Genomic DNA, 12,885 nt, shown 5'->3' on the forward strand with positions numbered 1-12,885 from the left:
GCATCCATTGTATGAATACGATATTACATAATCCAAGTGAAAATGTAAAGCCTGCAACCCTTACTCATCGGAAAACTTAATAAGCCTACCCACATAAGTAAGGTGAGTGGGCAGGATTTGGTCCCAAATCTATTTCCAAAAAAAGCCTCAAAACCTTTCAGATGAATATTTGAAAGTAGACATTTTTTATATAAAATTTCAGTGGGAGCTAATTTGTCAAACCAATGAAATCACTAGGCCTATTTTGGTAAATAAGGGCTGGATCTTGGAACAACAAATTTCATTTCTGTTAGTTAGCCATGGCCTCTAGGACATCATACCTGAGCACTCTTTCGTCCACCACCCCCAATCCTTCCTTTATTTATAGAGGACCTTAAATGGCCTAACATAAAATATCAGATACGTATTTCTATCCATCATATCATCACCTATTGTACAGAGAGATTTCAGAGTAGCAGCCGTGTTAGTCTGTATCCGCAAAAACAGGAGTACTTGTGGCACCTTAGAGACTAAGGAATTTATTTGAGCATAAGCTTTTGTGGGCTACAGCCCACTGCATTGGATGCATGCAGTGGAAAATACAGTAGGACAATTTTATATACACAGAACATGAAACAATGGGTGTTACCATACACACTATAACGAGAGTGATCAGTTAAGGTGAGCTATTACCAGCAGGAGAGGGGGGAAAAAACCATCTCATTTGTGTCCATTTATTCTTTGGCCAAAGTGGACAGTCTCTACGTAAAAGAATAAATGGACACAAATGAGATGGTTTTTTCCCCCCTCTCCTGCTGGTAATAGCTCACCTTAACTGATCACTCTCGTTATAGTGTGTATGGTAACACCCATTGTTTCATGTTCTGTGTATATAAAATTGTCCTACTGTATTTTCCACTGCATGCATCCAATGCAGTGGGCTGTAGCCCACAAAAGCTTACGCTCAAATAAATTAGTCTCTAAGGTGCCATAAGTACTCCTGTTCTTTTTGTATAGAGAGAATGTCATAACATAATCTTCACTTTTTCACTGGCTGATTTTTTTTGCTGCACAGCTCCCTCCATCTCTCTAATTTTCCCCATCCCATTTCAAAACACTGCTTGAAACACACTTCCTCCAGGTTTCCTAAAACAAGCAAGGATCTGATCTTCCTTTTTCTGATTGTTTGCAGTCTTGTTGTAGCCATCCTGATCCCAGGATATGAGAACGTCAAGGTGGGTGGGCAATATCTTTAATTGGACCAACCACTGTTGGTGAGGACAAGCTTTTGAGCTTCACAGAGCTCTTCCTCAGGAAACCCCTCTTCTGGCCTTCAAACAACTCCCCAAGCTCATTAATCAGAGGCTAGCACCCCACAGACCAAGATAAACCAATTCAAAGAGGCACCAGACCCTTACAGAACAACAGATGCAAATCCTACAGGCATATCTCCACTGCTCAGATGATCAATATCCTCCACAATGCACCTTTCAAAATCTATGGGTCCAACATATGCCTAACATAGAGCGTACCTCATCTAGTGCATCAAATGCCCCAATAACAGCTATGTAGGTGAAACCAGACAATCACTTTGCTCTCAAATGAACTCACAGAACAATGATAAAGAGACAAAAACACGTTATCACCTGAGGATGACCACATTTCACAAAGTGATCACTCCATATCTGGCCTCTCAGTCCTCGTCCTCAAAGGCAACCTGCACAACAACTTCAAAAGAGGAGCCTGGGAACTTAAATTCATAACTCTGCAGGGGGCTAAAAATCATGGACTTAACAGACACACTGGTTTGATGGCTCATTACAACAATTTGCAACATACACTGCAGCCTACTACCCCTCCTTTACCCTAGAACTGCAGAGGTGTTAAGTGCCCACTTCATATTAAATGGTCTCCTACAGCATGTGTGAATCTCTTAAACTTAATAATCTGTTCCACTTTGTATTTAGCTGTGACACTGCTTCTCCAGACCTGAGGAAGAGCTCTGTGAAGCTGGAAAGCTTGGTTCCCTCTACCAACAGAAGTTGATCCAATAAAAGGTATTACCTCATCCACTTTGTCTGTTACTTTTCTCAGTCATTCACAGCTCACATTCTCTAGTATCCTCATTTCTACTAAAAAGCCTAAGTCTCTAAGGTGCCACAAGTATTCCTCCTTGTTTTTGCTGATTTTTTTTTTTTTTTTTTTTGGCTGATACAGCTACCACTCTGAGACCGCTCACTTCTACCCATTGATGTGCCTTTGCGTGATTCAGTGAAAATCACATAAGATTTTTTGTAATTTTTCAACATTTAAAAATGTTTGTACGTGCTGAATGATTTCTGTTCAGAGATAAAACCTACAAATCATTGGCAGCGCACAGATGGACATTTAGAAAAAGTGTGGGATTTTTAATTGAAAAGTTAATCTCGTAAGGAAAGACAAAATAGGTGAGGTAATATCTTTTATTGGTCCAGTAAAGGACATTACGTCCCCTATCTTGTTTCTCTTATATCCTGGAACCGTTACAGATACAAAACTCATGGTCTGTTTGCAGTGTTACTGTACCCATGCCAGTCCTAGCATACAAGACACAAGGCAGGTGAGGTAACATCTTTTATTGGACCAACTTCTGTTGGTGGAAGAGAGAAGACTTCGAGCTTCACAGAGCTCTTCCTTGGGTCCTAACATCACTTGTTTCAGGTCCTGAGGATGGGCTCTGGAAAGTGTACCCCTTCTGCAAACAGAGGTTGGTCCAATAACAGGTATTGCCGCACCTCCTTTCTCACATTTATGTCAGACCTACTATTTCATTCAGCAGGTAGGCTGAATGGTGAGGGAGGCTGAGATTATGAACACTCCTGCCTCATTTAGTGCACGATTTACATGGAACGCAATGAGTGAGGCATCAGGTCACACATTAAACAAATAATACATTAAAAAAGGCATCCAGGGTCTATAATTCTCCATCTCTAAAACTCTCCTACAATTTTATATCCACTCACTGAGGAAATTAGTGTTGTTGACTGTTTCTGCCTGTAGCACTCTGCTTGAACCTGTGCGGTCGACGGCTAACAGAAAAAGGGAGCGGATGGCAAAAATAGGAAGGAAAAGAAATGGAAAAGTGAAATGACAAAGTGAAAGTACCTTAACTGCACTCTCTCAAGCTAATATACCTTTCTATCATTCATATAAATTGAGCATTTTAACTGCATATGTAATGTACCTGTTTTTATTATGTATTGCCAGACATCATATCAACAACAATTTAGAAAAAAATCAGCAACCATAAATTCACTCAGTTGCACTCTTTAAGGAATGCAGAAGTTTATATACCACCATTTTGACAGTACACACTTGAGAATCCATGCAATGTACGGACAGACTGCTCAAGTTGTGTCTGTGGGTACCAAAGGCAGTATGAAAAGACTAGCTATCAAAGTGAGGAGGATAACATCAACCAGGCCTGTCCCTCAGTATTCTGGAGCCCTACTCAGCCCCACCATGGGGGGGATGGGGGGGCTGGCTCGGGGCAGGGGGGAACTGCCCCCTGCACTCAGCGGTGGCGTGGCTGGGGCCGGGTCACTGCTTTCCGCCGTCGGTGAGTGCAAGCTTGGCTCTGCTGTAGTCCTCAGGGGTGGGAAGGGACAGGGCTGGGGCAGAGCAGAGGCAGGAAGAGGCGGGGCTGGAGCAGAGCAGGGGCAGGGGCTGGATCCGCACGCAGATGTGCAGGGCAGCCCTATACAGCTGTGTACTTTGCGTATGGGTAAGGACAGCTCTGACATCAACATTAATACATTAAAGTTTCAGGCCGTGTTCAGTGTTGATCACTGATAGGTGGGCAGGGCAGGATTCACTGTCAAATTAAAGGGCAGTGGTTTCTGGGAAGGAAACAGACTTTCATCCACATTATTCAACTATGCCCTTCACCTGGAAGCAATTTCAATTTAATTTTCCAAGATGGCCCTTATTAAGTTGTGCTCTTGAAGCAAAAGGAAGCTCAGTGAACTGTGCCAAAGACTGAAGTTGCTCAGTGTTCTTGCCCCCACTTCCTGCACTTCCTGAAGCATAGTTGTGATTTTCACTACAGAATTATTGGAGTAATACAGCAACAGCTGTGTACTAGTGAGTTAGCTAACACTGGACTGTCAATACTCAAAAAGTATCACTCCAGGCACAAGTGTTCTGAAGGAGTTGGTGAAAATGTCACAACTAGAAACAGTGCACATTAAAGGTATTTAGGCCCTAAATACCTTTGAGGATCTGGGCCTTGGGAGCCTAAGTAACTTAAACACTTTTGAAAGTTTTGCCCCTTGGCAAAAAGAAAGGAACTAAATTCACTCTTCCGTCTTACAGCACCTCTTCTGTGCTATAGCTTAAAGAGAATTCTAAGCATGGAATGTATATATTACAGTACTAAGTTTTTTGGCCTTTTGAAAAAAAGCCAATAATAATAACAGGGCAAAATCAAGTTTATGCCCTAGCGGAAACAACAAAAACATTTCAGTAGATACCTTTCAGGGTTTTTTGTTATCTGTCTCTAACTGAAAATATAAAAGCACACAGAAGTTCTTTCTTTCTTTTTTCTTTTTAGTTTAGATAACAACCCACTTTACAAATAAAGGGGATGATAATCAGGGGGCTGAGGTCCCTTTATGCTACAATACATGTCTTATTCACATTATCATAAGTAAGTTTTCCCCTCAATTCAATGTTTAAAAAAAAAAAAAGAACCTTTTTGAACACAAAGCTCTGAAGTTAAAATTTTCAGCCAACTATGGCTACATTTCCTATTTTACTTTGAAAAATCTACAAATTAAACCAATCATGTTGAGAGATTAGAAGGAGAAATAAGTGATTAATTACACTTTCAAAGGTTATATTCAAAATATTTATTTCTCCCATATTCCTCAACTCTTACAGAAGTTATTGGTAGTTGAGGACACTCAACAACCTGCATTGTGCATCTCTCTATACAGTAACTCCTCACTTAATGTTGTAGTTATGTTCCTGAAAAATGTGACTTTAAGCGAAATGATGTTAAGTGAATCCAATTTCCCCATAAGAATTAGGTTCCAGGGAAATTTTTTTCCCAGACAAAAGACTTATACTCTGTGTGTGTGTGCATATATAAGTTTTAAACAAACAATTTAATACTCTACACAGGGATGCTGATTGTGAAGTTTGGTTGAGGTGGTGGAGTCAGAGGGTGGGATATTTCCCAGGGAATGCCTTACTGCTAAATGATGAACTAGCAATTGGCTGAGCCCTCAAGGGTTAACTCGTTAATGTAGCTTCACACTCTACAAGGCAGCATGAATGGAGGGAGGGGAGACAGCATGAGAGACAGAGACACACACCGTGTGCACGAGAGAGAGATGCGCATTTCCCCTCTAGGTACGCTGACACCACTCATAAGTACACTACCTTGTTAAGTTAATCAGCAAGCAGAGACCGCAGCAGCGACTGCCAGGAAGCTCCCTCTGTCCTGAGCCCTGTCTTGTCTCCCCCCCTTGCTCTATCAAGATGGGGTAAGTAGGGTGCAGGAGAAGGGGGGAGGGGGACACCCTGACATTACCCTACTCCCTCCTCCCCCCCCCCCCGGCCCCAGCAAGCAGGAGGCTCTGGAGAACAGCTCCAAGGCAGAGGGCAGGAGCAGCACATGCCAGCAATTGATAGCCTGCTGGGCGGCTGCCGCACAGGGAACTTAGGGCAGAGGGGAGCTGATAGGGGGGCTGCTGGTCCACCCTAGTTCCAAGCCCCCAACAGCTAGCTCCAACGGGCTGCTCTTCCTGCAAGCAGTGAACAAAGCAGGTAGCTGCCAAACGACTTACAAGGGAGCATTGCACAACTTTAAACAAGCGTGTTCCGTAATTGATCAGCAACGTAAAAATGTTAACCAGGACGACTTTAAGTGAGGAGTTACTGTACTCATTTTGGAGCTTTGATTCAAACAATTCTACAATATAAAGTGTTTCTACATTAGTACAGACTGAACCTATAAAAATGTGATATTATTAGGAAATTTCTTAGGAAGTTACTAGGAATATAATTTAGCTTCTACAAAACAATCTACTATTTTGTAAGAAAATTGATTAGATGATTTACTTTGCATATGTTTTTTTCAAACTGAAGTCTTACTAAGGAATAGGCTTTCAATATGTTGTAAAGAATTTAAAGCGCAAATCTCAAACCTTGTCTACACACAGATTTTGTAGTGGCATAACTACTTCAGTTACAGGTGTGATCTCTTTACGTAAATAGTTATTCCAGTACAACCCCTAGTGCAGAAGCATTTATACCGCTATAAAGATGCCTTAAATCAGTGTAGCTTATTCATCTGTCTTGTATGGGAATAAACTATACCCGTATAAGCACCTTTACTTCAATACAATTAAGTCCATACTGGTCGAGTTAAATAACTTGTGTGTGTAGACAAAGCCCATAGTAGTAGTGCTAATAAAAGTATGAGCATGACTCACCTACATCACATGTGGAAGCATTCTCCTGATTCCACTACATGAAGTACAGGACTGTTCAGTTTTAAACCGGTATGACAGCCACTTTTGCATAAATATTTCAGAAATATCTCTTATGCCAAATAGAGATCATAGTAAATAAAAACTAGTTATTCCCAAAATGATAAACATCATACTATTTACCTTGGATTCACATTCCACAAACAGCTTGGCCACCACACCAAACAACACCAAATCAAGTTTCCTAGGCTCAACATCACCTGGTAGAAGGAAGTACTCAATGTGGTAGTAACGCCGCATTTTTGGAATAGCTACTGCATCTTTCCCAGCATTAGACTTTTTTCTCTGCTTGTCAGTTAAATTGGATGGCCTATACTTTGGACCTAGGAAAAATATTTATATAGATTTAGAGAGTTTCAGATCTTGTCAAGCTCAGCACTGCAACAGAGCCTACAGCCCTAAAACTCCCCACCAACTATGATCCTATGCTACACAGACAACTTGCATGGAAGAAGCAGAACTCCTTACCACACAATGTTGTGTTGCCTATGTACACTCCTGCTACATCCAGATACCCCATTCTACATCAGAACCACACCAGTTCTGTTGCAAAGTTGCCCACAGGCCAAGGAGCTAGATTTGCATCTAATAACACTATTCCCAGATTAGTAATTGATTATATTTTTGATAATACAGCTCACAAATAATAAAGGAAACAGAAAACCTGTCAGTTAAAACTTCAAGTCTATTTAAATAAAGAAAAGAAACCAGATAAAAAGATGTGCGTGTCAAATAGATAGTTACTGGTGAAAGAGTTTTACTAGATTTAAGCTTAGTCCTGCTCAATCCACGGGACAAATATCCCAAATTTCCAATGAACGCAATATCACAAATAATAGTAAAACCAAAGATACAATGAACAAATGTTTGTTAGTAGCCTTCCACGGGACATTGCCGAGCTATGTTCTGTTTAAGGCTTCCAATTAATTGTAGTTAACTCAAGCGATTAACTCAAAAGAAATTAACTCAGTTACAAAAATTAATCACGATTCATCACAGTTTTAATCACACTGTTAAACAACAACAGAATACCAATTGAAATAATAAATATTTGGGGGGGGGGGTTCTACATTTTCAAATATATTGATTTCAATTACAACCCAGAATACAAAATGTACAGTGCTCAATTTATATTATTTTTGATTACAAATGTTTGCACTGTAAAAAAGATAAACAAAAAAGTATTCTTCAGTTCACCTCACACAAGTTAACTGTAGTGCAATCTCTTTATCGTGAAAGTGCAACTTACAAAAGGGGTTTTTTTGTTACATAACTGCACTCAAAACCAAAACAATGTAAAACTTTAGAGCCTACAAGTCCGCTCAGTCCTACTTCTTGTTCAACCAATCATTAAAACACACAAGTTTGTTTACATTTACAGGAGATAATGCTGCCCACCTCTTATTCACGTCACCTGAAAGTGAGAACAGGCATTCAAATGGCACTTTTGCAGCCAGCATTGCTAGGTATTTATGTGTCAAATACCCTAGACATTCATATGCCCCTTCATGCTTTGGCTATCATTCCAGAGAACATGCTTCCATGCGGATGACGGGTTCTGCTCCCTAACAATTCAAAGCAGTGCAGAATGTAGAAAACATCTCAAAATATTTAAATAAATGGTATTCTATTATTGTTTAACAGTGTGATGAATCTTATTTTTTTAATCATTTGATATTCCTAGTTCTGATGTCTCCTTATTTTATGTTCTTTTCAATATTCCTTAAACATGATGTTTCTGATCCTTTGCACTTTTTCTATAGATCTGCCCTCACAGTTTAAAATACAGGTTTCTCTCTCTCCCCCCATCCCAAATATTGTTTTGGGAATACAGGATCAGGTCTTCAGATGGTGTAAATCAGCATAGCTCCACTGACCTCAACAAAGCTGCACTGATTCACATCAGCTGAGGAATACATGGTTCATAGAGTCATATCATATCAACCAATATTAGCTGTCCAGATTCACTTTAGCATTTCTATTCAGCCATCTGGGGTTTCTCTACAATAGAAAAATGTATAATGCAGATCCAGCCCTTAAGTCCATGGTTTATAACTAACAGACGTTTGAGAGGGAAAATGTTTTTTTCCCTCCCCCCTGTCCCCCAAGTCTGGGCTAATCCTACAGCCTCTCTCTGTACAGAATTGCCCAATGCTGTCAATAAGAGTTCCACGTGTGGCTTCAGAATCAGGCCCATAACCTAGTCTTCATCTCCCCTAAGTTGCATATAATATCAAATTTATCACTTGAGTTTTTTGCTTAGTTTCAGTTTTCATTACAAACTACAAACTAAGTCCAGGTTTGCCAAAAGGTTCAATGATGTTCAGAACCTCTTGAGTAAAACCCAGGACCAATTCTTAGTTCCACTTTAAAATCGTACAAAATTAATGGCTATACATGATCTTGACCTGTTAGTAGACGAAGTTATGACAGAATCTCCCTTACAGATACTGGTTTTGTCCCACATATAGTCATACTATAATCCAAATGATTGCTTGCATAAACCTTTAGCCTTCACAGTGAAAGATGCATACAGGGAACTGTTAGAGTCCATTGGAAATATATTTTCCTGATTTTTAGTGCTGATGTATGTATTAGTTGTAAACACTGAACTGTTTGGCAGCTAAGAATCCTACAGAATTATTTTAATTAATCATAAATTCATCTGGATTATACATGATGCATGAAAAAAGAAACAGTATCACTATTAGACAAAAAGTAATCTGTATCCTAACTAAACATGGTCATTCCCACAGTTGTATAAGTATCAGTAATGCTGGAGAATAGGCAAGAAAAGATCCTGAAAGTAATAATGTTCATTATATACACCTGAAGGGAGACCAAGATCTGTCAAATAAACAAAGGACAAAAATGAGAATTTTCCAGACAATAGGGAATTTTAAAACTATAATAAAAACATACTGATTGGGAACATCTGCACATAGATATTATGGTAGCAGGTGCATTAAATATTTATACCTAAGTTAGATACAGTACCTAACCCACCTTTCCCTTAAATTACAATGGAGGTCAATGGGACAGCTCACAATGAATAAAGATTAGCATAAATTCTTGCAGGACTGGGAATGCTTGAAAAGGGGCTTCACTGGAAAATAAACGTATAGATGAGGTACAGCATAGCAGCAGCTGCCCAAGCTCCTCTATACTGACACATCAAGTGAGCCTTAACCTTGATCTAAGGAAACCACGTTTAGAGCTAAAGGAAAGGAGTTTAACCTCCATACCCATTAACCTCTTGGCCACACCAGTGAGATTATAAACACAGGAATCAATTACAATGACTGCTTTTGCAATGACTGACTAAGACCATCAACTTGAATAACACTGGCTACTGAAGAGCTATCAAATGGTAAAGGTTTTCAGTCACTATGACTTAAGCCTGAAACTGAATCTAATGGTAAAAGGCAAGGCAGGGTCCCTCCCCATCACCATTCCCTTGAGCATCTTCTATATAATACTATAAAATTAGCAAGTCAACAGGACTGCACAGTAGTATTACAAGGGTGAGGAGACCCACACACAACTATAGCTAGAAGGAATATAAATGAGCCAACATCCTTTCTGCAGTTTGCGCCCCAATCCCATCTGGGTCTCGAGATGAGCCACAGGGGTTAAAAGAACAGGAGGGGTCATGTCTGGTACCTACCTGCAGCCATTGGCACAGCTAATGAAATTGAGAATGTACATGTTACTGTGTGCGAGGTGTCAAGTTGCTGCAGGCTCTTATCAAAGAACAAGGGCCCGCTGTCTTCGTCCTCGGGGGTGGGGTGGCCACCGTCCCCAAGTCCATTTGGGGTTTCAGTTTCAAAGCTGCTCTCAGAGCCAAGGTCCTCCAACTCCACTTCCACCAGTGCTTCTTCCTCTTCCTCCACTATCTTTGTCTTTGAATCCTGGGCAAGAGGTTCTGTCAGCTCTCCAGAGACGTCCTCCTCTTGCTTTTGCAACACCATCCTATGGCCCAGTCACCAGCACCTTGGTTCTCTGGCTGAAGAGTAGAAAAGGACAAGCCCTTATTCCATTGCTGCTGTATACTGGGAGCGAGCAGTCACCTCTGCCAGTGCCCATGCAGTGGCAGGGAAGAAAAGTTTAGGGGAGGCAGAAAAACCTGTTACTTCTCTCTCAAGAATGCTTTTAAACCCACACATAAAATATCCAGGGATTAATTCCTGGAGGCAGGGAGAAGCCACACAAAGGTCTCCAAGCAGCAGACCAAGGCAAACAGCAAGTCAACATACTTGGCAAATAATAAAGCAAAGCACAGAAAAAACACAAAGGAAAAATGTGTTCAGCTAGTAGCTAGCAAGCTACCGAATTTTTAAAGGGAAGAGAGATTTTTTTCATGGGAAAGGATGAGTAGGAGCAGGGGAAGAGAGCTTAATATAACTTCCCCACTTCCCCCACCCACATATAAATCACCAAGGCCCTGATCCTGCAATCACGTAGGCACGTGCTCAGAACCTAGCACCGTAACCCCTGGCCAGAGCAGTAACAGAGGGAAAGCCACCACCCTCCCACGGCACCAGGGAGAAAGTGCCTTTTTCAAACAGCGAGTCCATTAGGAAGACGCTGCGATTCCTGCCCCCAGTGGTGGGTAGCTGGGGCGGGCTTGCGGCGCTCCCCGGGAGACCGGCAGGCAGCAGCAGAGAGCACACCCGAGTTATTAGGGGAACCTGGGTCTCAGTCGACCCGGCGCTGCGCGCACACACAGATACCCCTCCCACCAGCAAACACAGCCTCTCTCTTCTAACCAGCCTTTTGAAACGTGGCATCCAGACTGAGGGAGGCTCCGCGTACCAGAGCCGCCCCCAGCCCGCGCAACAGCAGCCAGAGGAGGAGAGTCCTCCAGTTTCCTCGGGCTTCTCCCCTGCAAACGTCCAAGGGGCTCAGCGCTCCCAGCTGCGCTGCGGGGAACGCACCTTTCCCCTGCCCCTGGAAGCGGAGCGGCGAACGCGGCCACCCCTACCCCGGGGCCCGGCTCCCCCAGCCTGCCGCTGGCAACAGAGGCTCCCACGGGGCCGAACCCAGCGTTCGCGTGTCCCGTCTCCCTCCGCCTCGCCAAAGAGTCCCCGTTCCGCTCGGCGCCCGAGCGCGCACGGATCCGCGGCGGGGCGAGGTGGCCGTAGAAGTTGCCCGGGCAGAGCGAAAGCCGGGCTGGGAGCTCGGGGCAGAGGCGGGTCTGACCGGCTCACCCGCGGGGAACCCCAGGGCGTCACTGCGGCGTGGGGAGGGGGCACAGGGGTGCGGGGCGGGGAACCCCAAGGGCGTGGGGCGAAGGCACGGGGCGGCGGGCGGGGTACACTGCAGGGATCACCGGGGTGCAGCACGAGGAATGCCTGGGTAGCACCAGGATCGCCGGGGCCATCACCCACCGCAGCGGAGGGCAGGGCGAGGCCTCAGCAGGGGACAGCCTCGTGCACTTCAAAGCAGGGACCATGCCTGGGGCCTTCTTTTGCGCCTGTGCAGCGCTTAGCACACTGTGGGCGGAAATGGGAACAAGAAACGAATAATAGTAATAACAGGGCACACCAGCAGGCCTTGTGCAACACAGTATATTACAGAGACAGACTGTAACTGGACCTTACCAGTGCCAGGTCTCTTTTAAGGCACTAAGCATAGGCCTTTCAATAGGCCCTACTGCCTGTGGCAGTGACAAGGCACTAAACACAGCCCCTGTAATTTGCCTAAATAGTACCAGTAGAAACTGTACATGTGTCTGAATTACTGCTTGGTCTAGCAGGGACTTTATGTCCTCATGCTGGCTCCCCTTTCCAACGGCCAGCTGAGTCCTGGCTGGAGCACTGCTTCAATACTGACTGAGAAGAAGGCTTAGTTATTAAATCAACACCCAACTCCTACAGTCCTATTGGTCTACTCCAGAGTCTCCTGTCCACCTACAGAATTAGCTGAACCTTGCTTAGTTTATGAGGCATGACAAAAATTACAGCTGGTGGGAGTAGGGCTGCTAAATTGGATTGATTGTGAGCTAGCTGATGAGAAATAGATGTTCTTCAGTAATGGTCAGCAGAGCCTGAAAGAAAAACAAGGAACACTACTTAAATAAGTCACTGCTCAGAATAGGGAATGAGATGCTGATTCAGGCAAAGGCACTGGAAGTTTAGATGTCTAGTTAATATTCTGTAGAGCAGGGATTTTCAAATTTTTGTACTGGTGACTTCTTTCACATAGTAAGCCTGTGAGTGTGACCTCGCCTTATAAATTTAAAACGCTTTTTAATATATTTAACGCCGTTATAGATCCTGGAGGCAAAGCGGGGTTTGGGGTGGAGGCTGTCAGCTCATGACCCCCCCCCATATAATAACCTCATGACCCCCTGAGGGATCCTGACCCC

At 43.1% G+C, this 12,885-nt stretch overlaps 1 protein-coding gene across 1 annotated transcript in view; it reads right to left on the reverse strand.

Annotated features, from left to right (window-relative positions):
• The window catches only part of CFAP92 (cilia and flagella associated protein 92 (putative)), a 75,794-nt gene extending 65,308 nt beyond the window's left edge, over window positions 1-10,486 (reverse strand). The window contains exons 1-2 of the mRNA XM_077821572.1: window positions 10,183-10,486; window positions 6,639-6,838 (exon numbers count right to left, since the gene is read on the reverse strand). Coding sequence (XP_077677698.1) covers window positions 6,639-6,838; window positions 10,183-10,486 — 504 coding nt within the window. The remainder of the gene's footprint in view (window positions 1-6,638; window positions 6,839-10,182) is intronic.
• Window positions 10,487-12,885: the final 2,399 nt, after the last annotated feature.

The sequence above is a fragment of the Eretmochelys imbricata genome, chromosome 7 (genome assembly GCF_965152235.1).
Source record: "Eretmochelys imbricata isolate rEreImb1 chromosome 7, rEreImb1.hap1, whole genome shotgun sequence".
NCBI lineage: Eukaryota > Metazoa > Chordata > Testudines > Cheloniidae > Eretmochelys > Eretmochelys imbricata.